At 34.2% G+C, this 18,778-nt stretch overlaps 1 protein-coding gene across 2 annotated transcripts in view; it reads right to left on the reverse strand.

Annotated features, from left to right (window-relative positions):
* Positions 1-13,245, reverse strand: part of LOC121419398 (pyruvate carboxylase, mitochondrial-like) — a 52,340-nt gene extending 39,095 nt beyond the window's left edge. For both annotated transcript variants that reach the window (XM_041613853.1, XM_041613852.1), the window contains exons 1-5: positions 13,158-13,245; positions 8,464-8,698; positions 7,780-7,964; positions 4,625-4,790; positions 3,364-3,509 (exon numbers count right to left, since the gene is read on the reverse strand). In XM_041613853.1, coding sequence (XP_041469787.1) covers positions 3,364-3,509; positions 4,625-4,790; positions 7,780-7,964; positions 8,464-8,671 — 705 coding nt within the window. In that variant the 5' untranslated portion in view covers positions 8,672-8,698; positions 13,158-13,245. The remainder of the gene's footprint in view (positions 1-3,363; positions 3,510-4,624; positions 4,791-7,779; positions 7,965-8,463; positions 8,699-13,157) is intronic.
* Between the last annotated feature and the right edge of the window lie 5,533 nt (positions 13,246-18,778).

The following is an 18,778-nucleotide window of genomic DNA, read 5'->3' on the forward strand; positions in this document are numbered from 1 at the left end:
GGTAATGAATAAGTAGAGCGCCTTGATCACAATGTTTAGTGGATATTATATGAATTATTAATCATTATCATCATGCGGCTCGTTTAATTTTTTTTTAATTGCTTGTTAGAAGGGTGCGAGAAAAACGGCATAAAGCATATTGTGATTCCATATACGTCCATTCAGTTATTTGTTTCATTTTTGGCCGTACTCCATAGAATATAACAGACGTTCAACTTTGATAAAGATAAATATGAGATAAAGCAATCAGTACATGAATTGATTAATTAAGACAATTAATTAATTAGAGATAATATATATCACTTAATATGAGCTGGAATATGATATTTAGGCAGGCGAGAATGGCCTTTCTATGTATCTCTTTTGAAGCACGCTCTTCCTCTTACAGTTCTCTAATTAACTCGTTATATTTGTATTTTCATCGGAGCTCTTATGGATTGTTGGCTACAAGGAAAAAGGAAGTGGAGAAATAAAATATAAGAATTATTTTAATACATCGAAATTCTGTAAAGGTGAATGTACCGGGTGAGAAATTATATACACTTACGACATTTTAGAATTATACTTTGGCAATGCAGGTTATTATTTTCAGAGTCCTTTTTCATCTTGACGAAATTGGATATTAAAACAAACTGAACGCAGGAAATAATAATTTCCGAACGGAAAGTTCCTAAAATGTTAATCAAATCATATATTGTCCGAAAATTTGACAGTGAGTGTGGCGAAACAAATGGGGGGGGGTTAAATGATGGAATATAATTTATATGCACTAGAATAAAAAAAGGGTATAAAATAGTAATGGTGTAACTTGGGTTGCGATTTCATTGCTGACCTCTATTTCTCCCCCCCCCCCCTTTGCTTGTCAGAAAAAAGTAAAGAAAAAGTAGCGCATTTATAGTCCCCTCCACCAAGAATTCCTTGGTTCACCGCCGATCTCTGACAACTAGAATACCAGCAAAACCGAAAATGTCTTTCTGGTCACACTCATTTTTTTCCATTTTAAATTGACCAACATATACTTAAGTTATTTTTTCTTGCATTTTCCATGAATTACTAATCATTTGTTGATCATTAAATCGTTTGCACATAAATGTCAAGAAAATAACCACACACGTTCTAAACTAGTGAAATAAACTGAGAATTGAGTAAGTTCACAATAAATAAAACGGTTTGCAGGGACTTATTGTATATTCTTGGATAATGAAAGAAAGGCAGAATGTCTTGTTTTTAATACAATTTTAATTACTAGAATCATTGGATACATAATATTCATTTTTTTACACAAATACATGGCAACGTCTCCGTTGGATTTTGAATTAAGGAAATAATTTGGAGGTTTTTGTTGAACATTTCTCGACGACGTATAAAATCTAGAAATCATTTGAAATTGATTATGGGCCGAATATGCCGGGCACCTATCCTAATGTAGGTTCTATTTTTTAGTATGGGTTGGGCTTGGAGGGCCGGGTTTGGACATATTTCTGTGATGACGAGAATATACTCAGAAGGGAAAAAATAGAGAGAGGGCCGGGGGGCACGGAACGGGAGATGAAGAGAGAGAGAGCATAACCCACTTGTCTGCGCAGTGTTGTAGTACATTTTTTTCGATTAAAAGCGCCTCGTATGAAATTGAACCCTCTCCCCCTGCGTAAGCTACTGATTGAATAGAAGGGAAAAAGTAAAGGGAAAATAGAGGAGAGAATATAAGTGTAAAGGTTGACTAGAGGTAAGGGGATTAGAGAGAGTAGAGGGGATGGCATTCATGACAATAACAATAATATTTTTCAATCGAATTAAACTATTTTTTTTTATTCTTTACATGTAAAATATTCAAATGTTTACATAATATCAATGATAACAATTATAAACATTACTATCAACACTAACAATGATAATAACAAATAATAAAAGAAAATATAACAATCGGATAATAAAAAAAATAATAATAATATTGATAATAACAACAATGGTTAAGATTATGAATATAATAATGATAAGACAAAGAAAAAGATAAAATAAAAAAGCAGACGAAACAGAAAAAAGATGAAGGGAGAAGATTATGGTGATCATGGGGGGTGGGGTGGGCTAACTTAAGTAATTGGATGATAAATGATAAATAATCTTCATAATAATTGTCGTATACCACCTTGCAAATTTTAATCGAGAAGATTATGATTTCTTGTTCAGAAAGTATTACTTGTATGCATATAACGATATTTTGAAGATTCATGTTTTGGGGGGCATACTTTTAAAAGGAAATATCATATTCTTAATTTTTTTTCATTTTGCATGAAGAGAAAAACAGAGAGAACAAAATTAAGCAAAATAGGACGACGGGAGTAAAAGAATGAGAATAGGTATAAAGAGAAGATAAGACGACGAAGAAAAAAGGCGAAAAAAAGAAGCACAAGCAAATTCATAACAAGAATAAATAGAAGGGAAATAGAAAGAGAAAACTTAGGAGATGGAGGTGTAGGATTACACAATTATCAGTGAAGAAGAAGGAGGAGGAGGAGAAAATGAAAAGGGAGCATTATAAAAAAGGAAGAAACAACAAGGAGGATTTCATTTGCAAGAGGAAACAAAGCAAGACTATATCAAGGGAGAAGGGGGGGTCTATAAATAGGAAGTAAAAGAACAAAAAGATGAGACAGAGATCGAACAAACGAAGAAAGGAAATGAGGATGATAAGATGTGAAGAATATCGAAAAAAAAGAATATGAGAAGAAAAGAAATGAGAATAATAATTTTGATAATAATAAGAAGATCGAAAAAGAAGAAAAGGAAGAAGAAAGGAAGGGAGAATATTATGATAATAGTAACATTATGAGAATATTATGATAATAGTAATATCGAAAAAGAAGAAGTCCAAGAAGAACTTCAAAACCCACATCACCAACATTACATTCTCAAAGAAGTCACTCTGTACGGACTAGCACTGGAGCGACAGGTGAGCTCTGAACTCCGTGCAGCCAAAACAGGAAATGAACTACGCATGCGCGAAAACTATCGATCGATCAATTCACTCATCGTGGATCGCACACACGCTTTTGTAATCAACGATCCAGCTCGCACGCATGGAACAATGGAGCTGTTCGAACTTGACATGGCCGGCTGATTAATCTCGTTTGGGGTGTTAGAACCTATTCTACTATGCCGTCGCGAACGGGTTAAGCTGGAAGAGTGTACCAAATGGTAAAATATTGAATGGAATGGAGGGATGTTGCAATCAACCGTGGCTTGGATAGATATATAGACATATTCAGAACACAGGTGCAGTAACATTTTAAAGCCCATGACATTTGGTATAAAATCTCCTTGACAAGTATTGTCCACTGTCATGTTACCATTATATTAACTTACATCCATAGATCGGACGACTCTCATTCCTCTTCCTCCTCCTCCATATGCTGCTTTGAGGATAACTGGGAATCCATACTGTTCACAGAATTCTTCAACTTCTTGTGATGTAGTGACTGGACCATCGGTTCCAGGTACTACCGGTACACCTGCACCACAAAACATAATCATCAGGAGACAAAATTATCATAGTCCTACAATGGGCATATCTGAGAAATATTCAAGTACTACAAAGAAAACAGTTAAAATGTATGATATGATTATCATGTAATAGATGATCAAAGATTTGATTATCAAAATATGGTAGCTATTGAGATATTCTACATACATGCCATTTTTTTGCTACATATTTCCTGTACATATATGGGTTGTACCTCATTTGGTTTAGAGCCATTTTGGTTTAATACTAGTTGGGAAAACTCACAGATCATATAAAGCCAGTAAAACTAGATGCAGTCTTTAGATCCATCAACATCAGGTCTAATTTGACCTGGCTTACGTCTCATTCATATTCAATAATCAAATTGGTTTCAATGGTTCAATTGATTGACTTAATTTTCCCCACTACAATTTGGTCACAATAATCTAATAAGAAAAATTAGACTGCAGCCCAATAACTTGAAAATTAGATAAAATATAGGCCAACGGCACAAAAACAGGTTGTAAATAAAATTGGATAATTCCATACCAAACTGGTATTATAAAACTAGCACATAATCATGTATGAATGTCAAGGGGTGCCTTACAGAGTGGAAAAAATCTAATTGGTGATTATTTCTCTACCAACTTTCATTTCAAATTATCATTCATAATTGGGGCTAATTTTCAGTTTAAAGGCTAAATGTAAATCACCCCAGATTATAGTTCATATAATTTTTCACTGATCCATTGCCCCGAATAGTATTCTCAGCAAGTAGCATACTTTCCCCTTTGCAACTTGTTACACTGATAACTCATTTGGGTTTGAATTGAAAGGTATCACACTTTATTAATAATAACTTTACCTGCTGAAACCACACATCGCCATATAACCAGTACCAGTTTATCTTCCACTATACTGACTTCATGAAATCAAGAAATTGGAAGGAGAGGGGCAAACAAGTTTTTATAGGTAAAACTTTACACCCACAAGGTATGATATGTTACAAGGTATTTTTTTCTTAAATTTTTTTGTTTTACTATATTATTTTTCCCAACCCCGACAGCAATCTATGCAGGTGTGTGACCCCCCCCTGGTATGACAGGGTACCCATCATTTGTTTACCTGCTGCTATAGCAATTTGTCTAGCTTCCACCTTGTCACCCATCTGATGTACAACTGTAGGTGATGGACCAATGAACTTGATACCAGCTTCGGTACAAGCCTTGGCAAAGTCTGCTCTTTCTGATAAGAATCCATATCCAGGATGAATAGCATCAACTTTGTGTTGCTAAATAACAAAAAAAGGAGAAAATTTACATTTGTGAGTCTGCAAAGTGAGCAAGCCAAAAAAAAATTATTATGAGGAGTTTCTGGATATAGAGCACTACATGTATATTTGAACAAACAATGAACTGGCACAGTGAGCAAGCCCCAAACCCCATTGATTATTTTCAATTTTCATGATTAATTTTGTAAACATTTTGGTGTGTAAGAACTCAAATTGATAATGATAAAAATAATAGCTGTATTTTTTTTTTTTGGGGGAAGCACTGTTTGCCCGAGGATACAAAGCACTGCTATTATTACCCCAGCTTCAGCTGTGCTACCCATATAGGTGCTCAAGCAGGAAAGGAATTTCTCTCTTGAACCCCCTTCGGTACTAATATTACAGGCTTCAGGATACAATAATAGGTTGAGTGTACTGTACATCGTTCAAATTATCATAACATGTACAACTTTCATTTAATTTGAATACTATACACTATCATTTAAAGTTGAAATTAATGTTGAATTTGAATAAACAGAATTTTGTGGAACTTCTTCTCAACAAAACTGTCAACATGTCAATGAAATGTACTTTTGACTTTTTCCATATTTTCTTTAATCAAAAGAATGTGATCCCTTATTCAATTAAGCTGGTCCTTTTCAGTGATCCAATTGCCACCTTCTTGTTTACATACAATAAACCAGGATGTACGCGAAGTCAGCTAATCGAAAATACCTCCATGTACAGTAATGGGTACATGTACCCAACACCAAGCTTGATTATCATATTGTACTAGGTGTCCCTGGGGAAAAAATTAAACTGAGGCTGGGGTCATTTTCCCCTATAATGCTCAAAACAGCCCTGGAATGTTGCACATTAATACAGTAGGTTGTGAAGTCGCCCTCAAAAATAAAAATTATTATTTGCCTTATGATACATGTTCATTGTAATCTAATTGTAATCATTAAAGTTCAAATACAGTGTATCACACGGGGAGTGTCATGATAATGATACTGGACAAAAAGTGTACTTTATACATGTAGTTTACCAATGACCTGGTCCCATGGACCTGGTAAATAAACATAATGTATTATGAATTCAAACTGGTTGGCAGGACTTTGAGCAGTTTACTGACAAACAGGAAAATGAATTTGTTAACTGCTTTGACATTCACTGAAATGTCAACAAACATGCTAACAAATAGATGATGTATGCCAACAAAGTAATTTTTTGCCCATGATCAAGCCAAATTGAAAAATAATAAAACCGCCAGCCTAGGATTTTGGGGGGATAATTTTTAGTAACATATTGTGTAAGAAAAATGTAGCAAGAACAGTGAAAAGGCATTTTTTTTCAAATTCCTTTTCCAGTGTAGAAACTGTAATTTGGAAAACAATACAACACTTCCCTTGAATATGATATTGGTTGATAAAATATAGAAATTCATATAACTTTGTTTACTTGAATCTGAAAGAGACTGCAAATCAATTTTAATCATGCATGCATGCTCCAGTATTTGCAGTGAAACCTAAGAACTGTTGTCTCAGCTGGTTATTATAATTCAGCATTTTCCATGCACAACCTCATTAGAAATAAATGTCATCATCGCTCCTATTGTACCAGTATATCCTTTATCATGACTGCTCATTTGAAAGGATATAGGGGAGGGGGATCTCTTCATTGTAGCATGGAGACTTTTATACATGTGTATGCTGTATTATATCATGAAAAAAAATATTTAAAGAGAAAAATTACTACACTTTGCTAGAAATCATGCCTTTTATTGGAGCTGTAAAAAGATTAGAAAACATAACAGAGAAACTGGCAGGGTTCCAATAAACAGGGATATTTTACAATCTTTGACCTTGTCTCATCTCAAGGTCTCATGAACTTCAATAGTGCACATTGAGGTACTTGAATAACATTTAAAGGGATAGCTCAACCACAACAGAAGCACAATAAAAAGAAAAGTTAATTATATCACTTCTTGAATTATTCATAAACAATCATCCCATATTAAGTGGTTCTGCTCAATAACTTTTTCACTCAGCGCCATGAATGTTTTATGCACACACAGCACTGTTGACTACATGTACATGTATATTGGCAGAATGGCAGTAGAAGTCTGAATCACTGGGAGAGAGAGAAAACAATCTCTGTGTCCTTTAAGTGGCAAAGTGTCCATGCCAACATGTTCTAAGCATTATAAACAGTGTTTTCAAATCTTTGAATGAATAAAAATAACTATGATGTAATCTCAAACATGCAGAGCAGAGGCCCATGGAAATCAGAACAGCTTTAAATAAACAAAAATCTATGTTCTACTATTTGTCATTATATGACACCTGGATAGATCCATGTGATTTGATTGGTTGTTTGATATCATTCATTCAGCCCATTTTGCAATGACATCATCAGCCGTGCAGTTTTGGATCCCTTCATCGTGCAATTTTGTCCGTTGCACTCGCGCACCGAGACAGCTTCAACTGCAGGCATAAGCAGTGCACATGATGTAATGACGTTACAATCTACAGACCGAACTCGCACTGCATGAGCATGTTTTATATCAAAATACATGAATTTCATATGAAAAAAACCCTCAATTTTTAGGTGTCATATAAACTAAATAATGAATGTTTCTTCATTCGTGCAATGGACAGAATACTTCATTTGGTGAAAGATTAAATAATGACCCATTCAACGAGGTGTAGCCGAGTTGAATGGATCGTTTCATCTTTCACCTCAAGTATTCTGTCCATTGCACGAATGAAAAAAAAAATCATTTTTTGTATACTATCTCTGGTCATATCATTAAATATACAATGCTATTCAATATACTGAATACATTTCAATGAAAAAAAACACCACCAATTCCTCTGTGTAATTGAGATTTCTTGTTTAGGAGATGAGATTATCACATCTGTGGTGATTACATTTCTCCTTTGACTAGATGGCATACTGCCAGACCGCTAATAAAAATCCCAATTGATTGGAGTTCATGAAATCTTACCTTTGCAATTCTTATGATTTCAGGAACAGATAAGTAAGCAGCCACAGGTGGTAATCCCTTTCCTATGAGGTATGCTTCATCTGCCTTGCCTCTGTGCATATTACCTTTATCTTGCTCTGAATAGATAGCAACCGTTCGGATCCCTAACTCTGTACATGCTCGAAACACTCGGATTGCTATCTCACCTGAAATCATATTGAAGAGAAAGTCATGGTACCTCAATCCATTACAGTGTATATCAAAATAACCCCCCAAAATATTAAATCAATTCCAGCTAATTTGATTCAAACTTCAAGTACTAAATGGTGCAATTTCAATATATGCAATTATCGTCCAATTGAATTTCAAGTTAGTTCATTACAATTAATTTTTACTTCACTCCTATTGTATAAATTCTAGCAATCAAACTGTATTTATGTTTAATCTACAACGCTATTCCATTTAACATGAACTCTATTCACTTTACATAGGTGTAATTTCAGTTGAACATCACAACAAATAGTTAAACTGGCTTTAAACATACATGACTGAAAAGACCGCGACAACCAAATATACAGGGAATTAATTTCTAACAAATTCATAAAAAAGTATAAAATAAAGAAGAAACTGTTCATATAATTCAGAATATAAAAATAGGTAGTATGTTTTTTTTTTTTAATGTCTGTAATTTAAAGACAATCTTACCTCTATTGGCAACCATCAATTTTTCAATCTTTTTCTTCTCAGCTGGCTGCTCCTGTGCAATGGTCGATCTGTATCTGTTGCCATGGAGACCACTGGTTGATAGTACTGCACAGGAAGGTGTGGCTGTCTTTTGTAATTGTCTGAATTGCCATGCCTCCCGTATGCGAGGTAGGAGAGTGCTTGCACGGGATGCCTGCACTTTAAACATGGTTGATACTGGGTTCAATGAAACCCCCTGAAAGAAAAACAAATTAACTGTTTTATTATACAACACTATCCACTGGAGTATTTCCCAAAGTATTTCTCAAATCACAAAAAGAACTTAAGAATGATTTCACACAATGAATTTGAAAGCCCCCTCCCCCAAGAAGAAAATAAAGGATGAGCCAGGTGCATAACAACTAATTTTTCAGAGGTTTTCTGATTTCTATTTTGAACAAATTTTTTATTCATTATTCAACAGTGATAACCTTATCATAAAGGTCAACACTATCTAGCAAGGTAGACATAATAGTCCCTATTCAGTGTACAAGCCTGTCTGCCTGTAAAACAAAGTTTGAAAATGGTTAAAATCATATTTGGCACTGACTAAATCATTTTTTTTTACATTCTTTTAAAGAGATTTTTTAATGTCCAAACATTAAAACCCCAATCAATACCATCATCTATGTTGTTAGCCTTAAAATAAACACCATTCTACTTCCTGTAGTTTATCCCAGCTGGTTTTGGTATAAAACTGCTGGTACATGTAGAATGGTCAAAAGAACACTTATCAATTATCAAGGCAATTCCCAACCTTAGACATTCATACTGAATAATAGGAATCAGACTACCAGTATATTCATGTGGGAAAGAAAACAGTCTTATTTATAATCACATGGATTTTATACACAATGAATACTGGAATATGAAATTATTCCACACTATGATAATGTTGATGTTTCTACTTCTCGTTTTGATTATCTCTTATCAGGCCTTCATTCTACCACTGAATGACAAGTCCAACCCAACAAAAAGTTGATTTGAATAACAAGAGAAAATCCAACAAGCATAACATTAAAAATTTCATCAAAATTGGATGTAAAATAAGAAAGTTATGGTATTTTTAAGTTTCGCTTAATTTCACAAAATAGTTATATGCACATCCTGGGCGGTATGCAAATGAGGAAACTGATGACGTCATCCATTCACCATTCTTTATTCATTATATGAAATATTCAAAATTTCTCCTCATTGCCCTGTAAAACAAAGTTTTATTTCTTCCTTAAATGTGGAATTATCATAGTTTTAACATTTTATAGTTCAATCAAGTTAGTCCTTATTGTCAAATCTGTAAAAATTGAAATATTGTGCAATTCAAACAATAAAAAACAAAAGAAATAGTGAGTGGGGGACATCATCGACTCTCTCATTTGCATGTCCCTGACTTGTGCATATAACTATTTTGTGAAAAATAAACGAAACTTTAAAATGTCATAACTTTATTTTTCATCCAATTTCGATGAAATATGCTCATTTGCTTTTTCTCTATTGATTGATTTTTTATTCAAATCAACATTTTTCTGGAGTGGACTGGACCTAAGTTTTAAAAGCAATGTCATTTTCAAATGCTAAGTCAAATGGGGCATGTACAGAAACATGCAATCAATTGAAAATCAATTATGGGGTCCGTAAATCAATTATTTGTCAAGTTTGGAACTGATTGTTGATCTCTTTCCTTTGACAAGGAACTGATTTGTTACAACTAAAATTGATCTACTAATAACAAAATTGCATCAGAATTTTGCAATAATGTGCATATATTTCCCTTCACCACCCCTGTTGCACCCCTTACATGTAGAAAGTTTACCCTGACAAAGGTCCGAGTCAAAATGTTTAAATGCCATTCAAACAAGTGTTTAAACCATAAATGGTTTCCTATTCTGACAACCATTTGACAGTAAAAAGAATCTTCCCCAAAACTTGCTAAAATTTCACACCTTTATGCCAGAAATGTCAATCTACATGTATCTTCTACATTTTTTTGAAATTTATTTCATTTAGTTCTTTGAAGACTGTTCCCCTCTTCCTTAGCTCTGGAAGATTATTTTCTGTTGTATTCTATCTACCTGTACATAAAAGTCAAAGTGTGACAATACAAAGTTGTGCTTACAGAATTACCGTGCTGAATTCAGATCTGAAGGTGAAAGGTTGATAGAAGCAAAAAGAAAAAGGAACATAATTAAAGTTATGAGTATTTTCAAACAGGCTTGTGTGAAAAAAAACAAAATCATGCTAATTAATAGATCACGCTATATGACTTTTAAGCCATAAGAAATTAATTTATGGAAAAAAATAACAAGAGGGGGTTGGCAAATTCATGTTTAAAATTTTAACCCAATACATGTAAATATCTGGGGATATTGTCACACATACATGTAAGCTATTAGGAAAAAGTCAACAAGAAATTTTGATGAAATGCTTGTAATCTACTAGGTGTGCAGTCTCCACAGAGTCCATACTCATTTTCCAAAAATAAAAGGATCACAATTTACTACATGGCAGAGCCTGTATGAACCTTAGCAAGTACCTCTCTGAACACAGCCACAATATTACCCCCTTAAAGGGATAGTCCAGACTGGAAATATTTCTATCTCAATAGAGTAAAATTCACAGAGCAAAATGCTGAAATTTGATCAAAATCGGATAATAAATAACAAAGTTATTGAATTTTCAAGATTTGCATTATTCCGGTGAAACAGTTCTAGGCATATCTCTATGAATATTCATTAGGTGGGCTGATGATGTCATATACCCACTTGTTCTTTGTATTTTATTATATGAAATTAAGTTTATTCAAAAAATTTCTACTAAGAACCAAAACAATGGGATTGACAACTGATGAAGTCATTAGTTATTTATTGCGGTAACTTATTTCATTATAATGGAGACACATCCTCTACACATGTATCAAAAAATGAAACATTTTATTATTTCATGTAATAACATAAGAAAAAGGAAAGTGGAGATGTGACATCATCAGCCCACCTAATGAATATTCATGATGATGTCCATACATGTACATTGTTTTCACAAAATATTGATTATGGTAACTTTAAGATTCAATTGCTCTGTTAATATCCAATTTTGATGAAATTTTCAGCATTTTGCTTTGTGAATTTTACTCTAATTATTTATATTTTCAGCCTGGACCATCCCATAAAACAAACAAACACACACACAAAAACACCTTTAAGGCCCCCTTTATTTATTAAATAAAGATGTTTTATTGTTTTTTCTCAAATTAAATTCATACAATACAGTTCACAAAGTAACAATTGTAAAGAATAATTCGAACAAATCACTTAAACCCTTATACATTTATGCACATCATGTATTCAAGGCCTAGATGGAGGGCCTGCATCGTATAAATCCAGATCCAAAACAGAACACCAAGGCCAACACCAGACTTGAAATCACCCGGTGTGTCTGTCCCACCTAGCCAGGAGGCTCCTAGACAGTAAAAATCATTTACGAACGTATACTCACTCTCCATGGAGCAGCCAGGGCTTGCGTCCGATTCAAGTGCGTGTACCGCAAAAAAAAAGAAAACTTTCGACCCCAAGATTTCTACTTTCCCTATTTATTCTAAAAGATCTAGCCCTAAATCATGTAAATGGTATACAACTTCATTTCTCACATTTCTACAATATTGATTTCGTTTTTAAACAAGAATTCATCAAAAAAAAAGAGAAAAATATTATAAAAAGACAGGGAAAACTTGCCACTGTGTTTACGCCACCATCTTGATTTCTTCTTTTACTAGTATGGTCAGTTCCCCCATGTCTGCGCAGTCTCCCAAGTCTGTGCACCCGCGTATCTGCGCGATTCTAGTAAAAGATACGCAACGAGCACGAACTTTACACATGCAATACATGGACAAGTATTCATCAGAAAATCTGACTCAAAAATGTGGAAAAATAATGAATTCAGGGCATTTTATGTGACGGCCTCAAAACACAGCCTTTGTCATCAAAATCCCTGAATCGTGTGCAAAGTAAATGAGTGCACAGACATGGGGTAGGCCTACAATTTTTTTTTTCAATCTGATTCTGAAAATGACTGCCCGAGGTTTTTTCAAGAAAATCCTATATTTTCTTCAATTTATTAATGAGAAATTATGTACACTTACTCTTAATAATATAACGAACATTATTAACCAAAAGATTTTGTGAAATAAGAAGAAATTATTGTTAAATCTTGTCTCAAATTGTTAGGTGGGCAGACTAAAAAAGCAGTAAAGTAAAGTCATGACAGTACTTGAACTGAAGCTTGAAGTTAGACCTAGAATTAGCAGTCTAGGGCAAAAAAAAAAATCTGTTCTTTTTTTGCAGTATAGGCACATGAATTGGACGCAATTCGTGGCTCTGTGGAGGGTAAGCATATCTTAGTAAATGAGTTTTACTCTCTAGAGTAGAAGCCTCCTTCCTGGCTAGTTCCACCGCGAACCGACCAGGCAGGCACAGCCCGGCTCGCCGCGCTGCCCCGGTCTGTCGAGGCCTGCCACTGCCAGCCGGCAGCCCCTGGCATGCCCATGACATGTTCATTCTGGAATAATCTTGCAACCACACTAGAACTAGATCTAATTCATTAATTTGGTCAATAACAGGCAACAGAAATGAACAAAGTATAAGAGCACTAAAATTTATACTTACTCAGGTATTTAAAACGAAATATCTGCTGAGAGTTACTCGCAAATGACCAAAGTGGTGTGTTCAAAGTCACTTTCAGGACTGTCACCACGTTAATACCGGTACTAGTTCTTCATTCATAACATCGCTGGTATACGGTATAAAGAGTCATCGAGAGAGAGATGGATCAATCGGATTCGCTCAACACACATACACTGAGTATGATAGATATCTCGTGCCTGGATTTGGAAAGAAGTACTACATTATAATAATGAATAGCTAGTGGTGCACGGTCCGGTGGTGGTGTGAGGGGGGGGGGGGGAATAAGAGGAGGTTACTTGAATTAAATGGTCAAAATATACATGGCAAACATAGACAAGTTTATGATGAACAAAGTGCCACCATTAACATGATTTAATGCAGTAGTCAATGTAGAATCAAAACAATTCAGGGCAGGCCATGCCACAGCTTAGCTGACTTGTGACTGTGACGTGGCAAATATAGTGAACGAAACGAGTAGGAAATGTTTTCACCTTTTCAAAATAAATCTCAATTTTGTATTCGGCATTTGATATGATATTCAAAATATGGCATCATATATTATACTTTTCATTTAGTTTAGTTGTGACGACCACGGGTAAAAATGAACTTGGAAAAAAGGAAGCAAAATGATATAGAGAGAAGGGTGAAATAAGATGATATTTTCTGAATATTAAATCAAAATCTATCACAAATATTAATCTTTGAAAAAAAAATGTTGAAAACTATGCTCGCTCACTTCGCTCACACCTTTTTATCAAGTTCCCCGCCCCCAAATACGCCATGCTCGACTCGCCCCTGAACTGCCCTGAAACTGAACTGCCCTCGAATCATACTTTTTGACAAGAAATACAGCACTAAGAGGCTATAGGCCCAGAGGAAGGGTGTGGGAAACTATAGGAGAAATGAAATGATCATTTTCTCGCGCGAAGAGAGGAAGCAAAATTAATGTATGAATTTAACAAGATAAATATGTTTCCTCTATAGGTTTTTATTCTGCTGAGAAAGAAAAGATTAAGAGACTTCCCCTAGCTCCCCCTTCGCTTTTAATTTTCTCCCTTTTTACCTTCCTCTTTAATGGGGGGGGGGGGACGATCCAACACGGTCCCCTGGCTACCAGGCTGTCTATAATTATATTGTACCGTATTGTATTTATTTTCCGTCAATTAAAAAACAATAACAAAGATATATATCTACAATGATCAATAAAATGAAATTTTTTTGCCCTATACTCAGCGTTGGTAACTATCGATCAACGAGAGCGGGCCCCTAGTCATAGAAATACATGTAAAAATATAAATCAGGCAAAATTTCCATTAATTTTATCAAAGTACAGAATAATTAATAAACAAAGAGGGAGTATTGGGCCACTGTTGGCATTCAAGCGATGGGTGGACCCAAAGGGTGGACCTTAGGGCAAAATGAATAGGCCTATGAGCCGGAACACTACTGTACTGAACCAGATTAGTGTTCTGGATCATAGGCCTATACTGTAGATCAACTTATCAAGAGTTTATTTTGCAAACTGTATAGGCCTAAAAATAATAATCGGAGAGAACTCCGGGAGAACTGAGATTTTTGTGGCAATACTACGAAAAGCTATGAAGCAATCTATCTCTGATATTACAGTCCTTGCGGATGGCGCATGGCCACGCTGCACGTTTTCTCATTGTTTACTTCGTATTTACTACGACGTTTGTGTACAAACCAAATGGAGGCGCCATGGTGGGCGTGGTCAACATTCAATCAATTCAGTTTCTTTTCATTAATTATGAAAACGAACCTAAAATTTCTTACAACTTGTTACAACTGAATTGCGTAGACGAAATGCAATTCAGGGTGTGGCCTTATTAAAATGAATGGATTTCAAGTCAGATTTTTAAACTAAGTCTATATGATTGAATTACCGTCCATTGTATTTTCTCGTCTGCTGATAAAATGATGAAATTTTTACTTAATTGCCAAGCTGATAAAGCCCTTTCTTACAGATTTTGATATAGTAGACTTGTTAAGAGGTTAAACGCTGCATTTTTTAGTACAAATGTCCCACTTGGCACAAATGTTCCTTGAGTCAAAAGAAAAAGATTCATCCAAAGAGACACGCTGTATCTATGCAAATAAGCAAGTAATTTGCATAAATTTGCATATCATGTCGATATAGTATAAAAAAGTAATTCAGAATATATTTTTCACCAGAACTGCCCTAAAATTGGAAATAAAGACTTAGGGTAAGACAGGGAAGAAAATTGTCATAAAATAATTGGGATATCCTTGTTTATTATTACCTAGTTTACATAAATTATGCAAATTGTAATTTAAAACAGAGTTTTTTTTCAAGAATCTTGAATTGTTTTATAAATAACAGCAATTAATACAAAATGTAAACATTCTACATGAAAGAGAATATATTAGCGAAAACATCGATATGCTTCATGACAGTATTAGTGTCTTAATTTGCTTAGAAAGAGGGCAAATATGTCAAAATGTATGCAGCGTTCACCCCCTTTTTTTGCAGTTAACAAGTCTACTAATATATTCTCCTATCTGTACCAGCCTTGGTATTATTTTCGCAGCTTTAGACCTTTTAATAAACGCAGAGAGGGGTGTACCCATTCCTTTGTGGAGCTCGTTATTGTGACAATGACTATATTAATTATGATATTCTCTGACACTGTAATTGTCTACTGAGATAACCGATCCCTATTGTACATTAATTTCAACATTACTAAGGATTTTACTTCTACATTAAATATGCAATCAAAACAAACTATTGTCACACACTATTGAGTTGAGTGAGTGTAACAAGACTTAATTGAGATATCTAGAACCTCCTTTTCTATATATAACTTTAGGCCATAACAATTCTTTACTTTTTATTTCTTTCGTAAAACTGGGTAATTTATCATTTTCTCTGGAGTTATGAACAACTAAATAAATGAAAATGATTTCTCTTATAATTCCTCTAACATAGCGACATCGGTAATGACACTCACTCACTATTTCTTTCGCAGATTTGACAATCAAGGAATTAGCATCATGATTGGTTTTAATGATGGCAATCCCACTTATTCAAGGAGTCAAATCTGTTTTAAGGTATAATAAAGAAAAGAGTAAGATATTTAAAATACAAAAGAAAAAACGGTGAGTGTGTGATGTCATCGGCTTCCACATTTGTATACTGATCTGGATGAGCATATAGATTTTTGTGAAATTACGCGGAATGTCATAACTTTCGCATTTTACACCAGATATTGAAGAACTATTCAGCCGAGTTAATTTTGTTGGTTTAATTTTCAACTTCTAATTAAATCACATATTTTTGCTAGTGTGGACGACCGTATAGTGGAAGTACTTTCTTCTGAATCTTTATACTGGGTTCCGAGAAATAGTGCATTAACATCGCTGAAGAAAAGCAGAGGGCAAAGATTGGTGCAGATAAGGCTGCGGGAAAGCATTTGGAAAGAAGTAAATGCAAAATAATCATTTCATAATATTTTGAGAAAATGAACGGTTTTCCTTTTTAAAGAACAACATACTGAAACGATTTCTTTCTTCCATTCTGTTCTGATCTTCCTCTTTTTTGCTTTGGTCTTGCCCTCTTATTTCGTGCCCGAGAAGGGGGGTGAATAAAAAAAAATTATCTGCAATCGGCTCTGCATGGCATTGACAACAATCCTTTTTAGGCAGATGAAGAAAGATGATGTCTCGTAGAGGGCGCGAATCACATTAGACCAGAGTAGTACATAAAGGTCAAGTCCACCACAGAAAAATGTTGATTTGAATCAATAGAGATAAATCAGACAAGCATAATGCTCAAAATTTGATAAAAACGGATGTAAAATAATAAAGTTATGACCATTTTCGCCTATTTTTCACAAAGTATATGCACAATTTCAGTGACATGCAATTGAGAGAGTAGATGATGTCCCCAACTCACTATTTCTTTTGTTTTTATTGTTTGAATAAAAATATTTCAAGTTTTACAGATTTGACAATAAGGACCAACTTAACTGAACCATAAAATATTAAACAATGGTAATTCCACAAGTTCAGGGAGAAATAAAATTTTGTTCACATGACAATGAGGAGAAAATCAGATTATTTCATTTTTCATATAATAAAATAAAAAAAGAAATAGTGAGTGATGTCATCAGTTCCCTCCTTTGCATACCGACTGGGATGTACATATAACTATTTTGTGAAATTAATCAAAATTCAGAAATGCCATAACTTTCTTATTTCATATCCAATTTTGATGACATTTTCAGCGTTATGCTTGTTTGATTTTCTCTGTTGAATCGTATCAACATATGGGGTGGACTCGGCCTTTAACTCTGGATTTATAGAGCAAAGTACTTGACAAACTTAAGAATCGGGTGAAAGGCAATAATATCAAACGAAGTGCTTCTCCCTTGCATACTCACTTACTGCAATATCATATATTCCCTTTTGTATTTTCAAAATGCTATGAATTTCAGTTTTGGAAAAGCTTAATTTCTTTTTCGGTTGCTCACTCTCTCGCAGACACCCCTTTATTTGAATAGTACTATTAAGTACAATAATCATGCAAAAGATTGTTTGTTTGCTTATTTCATTTATTTATTTCTTTTATCATTATTAATAATATTCATTTATATATATATATATTTTTTTTTGGGGGGGGGGACGTGTGTAATTGAGTTTAAACAGACGTGCATATCAGTCAAATAGGATTCTTAGGACAAGTCCATCTCAACAATAACTTGATTTGAATAAAAAGAGACAAAATCAACAAGCATAACACTGAAAATTTCATCAAAATCGGATGTAAAATAAAAAAGTTATGACATTTTAACGTTTCGCTTCATTTCACAAAAGTATTATATGCACATCTCGGTCGGTTTGCAAATGAGGGAACTGATGACATCACTCACTCACTATTTCTTTTGTATTTTATTATATGAAATATTTTGATTTTCTCGTCATTGTCATGTGAAATGAAGTTTCATTGCTCCCTGAACACGTGGAATTCCATTATTTTAACATTTTGTGCTTCAGGCAAGGATGTCCTAATCATCAAATAAATTGAAATATTGTATAATTCAAACTATAAAAAAAACCAAAAGAAATAGTGAGTGAGTGACATCATCGACCATTTCATTTGCTCGTTCATGTAACTATTTTGTTAAAAATAAGCGAAACTTTGAAATGTCATAAGTTTCTTATTTTACATCCCATTTTGATGAAATTTTCAGTATTGTGCTTGTCTGATTTTTCTCTATTGATTCAAATCAACATTTTTCTGAGGTGAACTTGACCTTTAAAGTCACCATCCGAAAGTAATGACCAGCCGGGATTGAACCTCGAACATTTGTATCAGGCCGTAACTTCTCCATGTAGTTCGGATTGTAGGCACATGAAAAAAAAAACCGATAACTATGGCGTGCCAAGTGTACGCCAGTATATTCTGGGCAATTCAAGCAATTCCGTACACAAAATGTGTTTTTATTCAGACGAAAATCTTTTTGTCATGACGCTTTTCTAATTTCGTACACGAAATTTATTTTGTGTCACACAAAATCATTTTCGTCTCGACGAAATGCACAAAATAAATTTCGTTTAGACAA

The sequence above is a fragment of the Lytechinus variegatus genome, chromosome 7 (genome assembly GCF_018143015.1).
Source record: "Lytechinus variegatus isolate NC3 chromosome 7, Lvar_3.0, whole genome shotgun sequence".
Taxonomy (NCBI): Eukaryota; Metazoa; Echinodermata; class Echinoidea; order Temnopleuroida; family Toxopneustidae; genus Lytechinus; species Lytechinus variegatus.